The sequence below is a fragment of the Amphimedon queenslandica genome, unplaced genomic scaffold (assembly GCF_000090795.2).
Source record: "Amphimedon queenslandica unplaced genomic scaffold, v1.1 AMPQUscaffold_13056, whole genome shotgun sequence".
Lineage (NCBI taxonomy): Eukaryota > Metazoa > Porifera > Demospongiae > Haplosclerida > Niphatidae > Amphimedon > Amphimedon queenslandica.
The window spans coordinates 1-1,829 of record NW_003546708.1 but is presented as its reverse complement, the minus strand read 5'-3'; the positions used below and the strand labels follow the sequence as shown (position 1 = coordinate 1,829).

At 37.5% G+C, this 1,829-nt stretch overlaps 1 protein-coding gene across 2 annotated transcripts; it reads left to right on the top strand.

Annotated features, from left to right (window-relative positions):
* Positions 1–6: 6 nt before the first annotated feature.
* Positions 7–1,517, top strand: LOC109585483 (uncharacterized). Of its 2 annotated transcripts, none has more exons than XM_020001582.1 (3): positions 7–609; positions 1,053–1,182; positions 1,225–1,517. In XM_020001582.1, the coding sequence occupies exons 1-3, from the start codon at positions 17–19 to the stop codon at positions 1,429–1,431; spliced, it is 930 nt and encodes a 309-aa protein (XP_019857141.1). In that variant the 5' UTR covers positions 7–16; the 3' UTR covers positions 1,432–1,517. The 2 variants fall into 2 exon arrangements, with proteins under 2 accessions (XP_019857141.1, XP_019857140.1); XM_020001581.1 differs by having other exon boundaries at positions 660–1,182.
* The last annotated feature ends 312 nt before the right edge of the window (positions 1,518–1,829 follow it).

The window sequence follows — 1,829 nt, the reverse complement described above, 5'->3', positions numbered from 1 at the left end:
AGACACGTACATTCATATGGTCGAACTCGTCTACCGAGATTTATTACACAGAGATGCTTACAGCGCAGGTACCTTTGATTCTTCTGTACTGGAGCTAATTAGGCAAATTCTAAGGGATCTTGAACTGATGCAGTCGCAAAGCTCTCTAGTAATATCGCCAACAGGACTCGCCGCGTCTATGCCGGGGTCACTTGGTGGTCGACCACATTTTGATATACAGAAGGACCAGTTGTCATCGTTAATAGACTCTGGTTTTACTGTTGTTCAGATATCCGAAATAATCGGTGTTTCTCGGCGTACCATATTTCGACGTATGTCAGATTTTGAGCTGTCAATCAGAAGCACTTATTCAGATCTTACTGACACGGAATTAGACTACATCATAAAACAAATACAAGTGGAATTTCCAGCTTGTGGAAACAAACAAATGATGGGCCACCTTTTATCACGAGGAATCAGAATTCAACAGGCCAGAGTTCGTGAATCCATGTATAGAGTTGATCCTGAGGGATGTATTGATAGGCGGATTGGACTAATGAAACGTCGCAAGTATAAAGTTCCAGGACCTCGATACTTGTATCACATTGATGGAAACCACAAACTTGTAAGGTTAGTTAACAGACATTATGAAATATCTGTATCAGGTATGTTCATCATAGGTGGCGCTTTGTCATTCATGGCTGTATTGATGGTTACAGTAGAAAAATAATATACCTGAACTGTGCTAATAATAATCGATCAGATACAGTCTTGCAGTTATTTATTAATGGAGTCAGAGAAAATGGGTTACCACTTCGTGTAAGAGGAGATCGTGGTGGTGAAAACGTAGGAGTTGCACAGTTTATGTTGGAGCACCCACTGAGAATAGGAAAATCTAGTTTTATAGCTGGAAAAAGCGTTCATAACCAGCGTATAGAAAGGCTATGGCGTGATGTATTCCAGCAGTGCACTGTTCTGTACTATAGATTGTTTTATTATATGGAAGATATGGGCCTGCTGAATGTTGATGATGAGTTTCATTTGTATTGTCTCCATTACGTGTTTCTTAACAGGATTAATTCAAGTTTACAGAAGTTTTGCTCTGCATGGAATAATCACCCACTTTCTTCTGAAGGTTGTTTAAATCCATTGCAGTTGTGGACAGCAGGGTTGTTAAAAGATAATTCATCATTGCTTTTTGAGGTAAATAATACTCAGCAACATTTTGATTAATTTTGATAATAGGATGATAATCTTTATGGAATAGATTGGAATGGCCCTATACCTCTGGAAGATGATTACGATAGGTTATTTGTACCTCGTATTGAGTGTGATATTCCTTATGGTGTTCTGAGAGAGTTGCCCTCATTTGTACCACCATTAAGTCATAGTGAAAATTATGGCATTGACCTATATTGTTCTGCTTTAGATTACATTAACACTCATACATAGATACAATGTTTTTTTTACTACTTGTGTGTGCTGTTGTGATTTTTGTCATAATTATTTTGTGCATTAAATGTTACCTGTTAGCTATACTGAGTGAATCATGACAGAAACCCTGAGTTCTAACCTGGAAGATACTCAGCCATGCCCTGAGTGGGCGTTAGTTTTTTTGCATTTTTAGCAGAGTGCCTCCATCATTCTTTAATATTATTTTCAGCTGTCATTTATTGATGATATGCACCATCGCTAAGTGCTACCTAATTTGTACTAGTTACTACAGTGTTTCCACTTACTCAAACCTTTGTTTTAAAATTTTTATTTAGAGGGAAAATTACCGTTCATATTTTCAGTCAACTCAGTTGGACCAGTACATAAGTGGTAACCCAAATGTTTTATGAAAAATT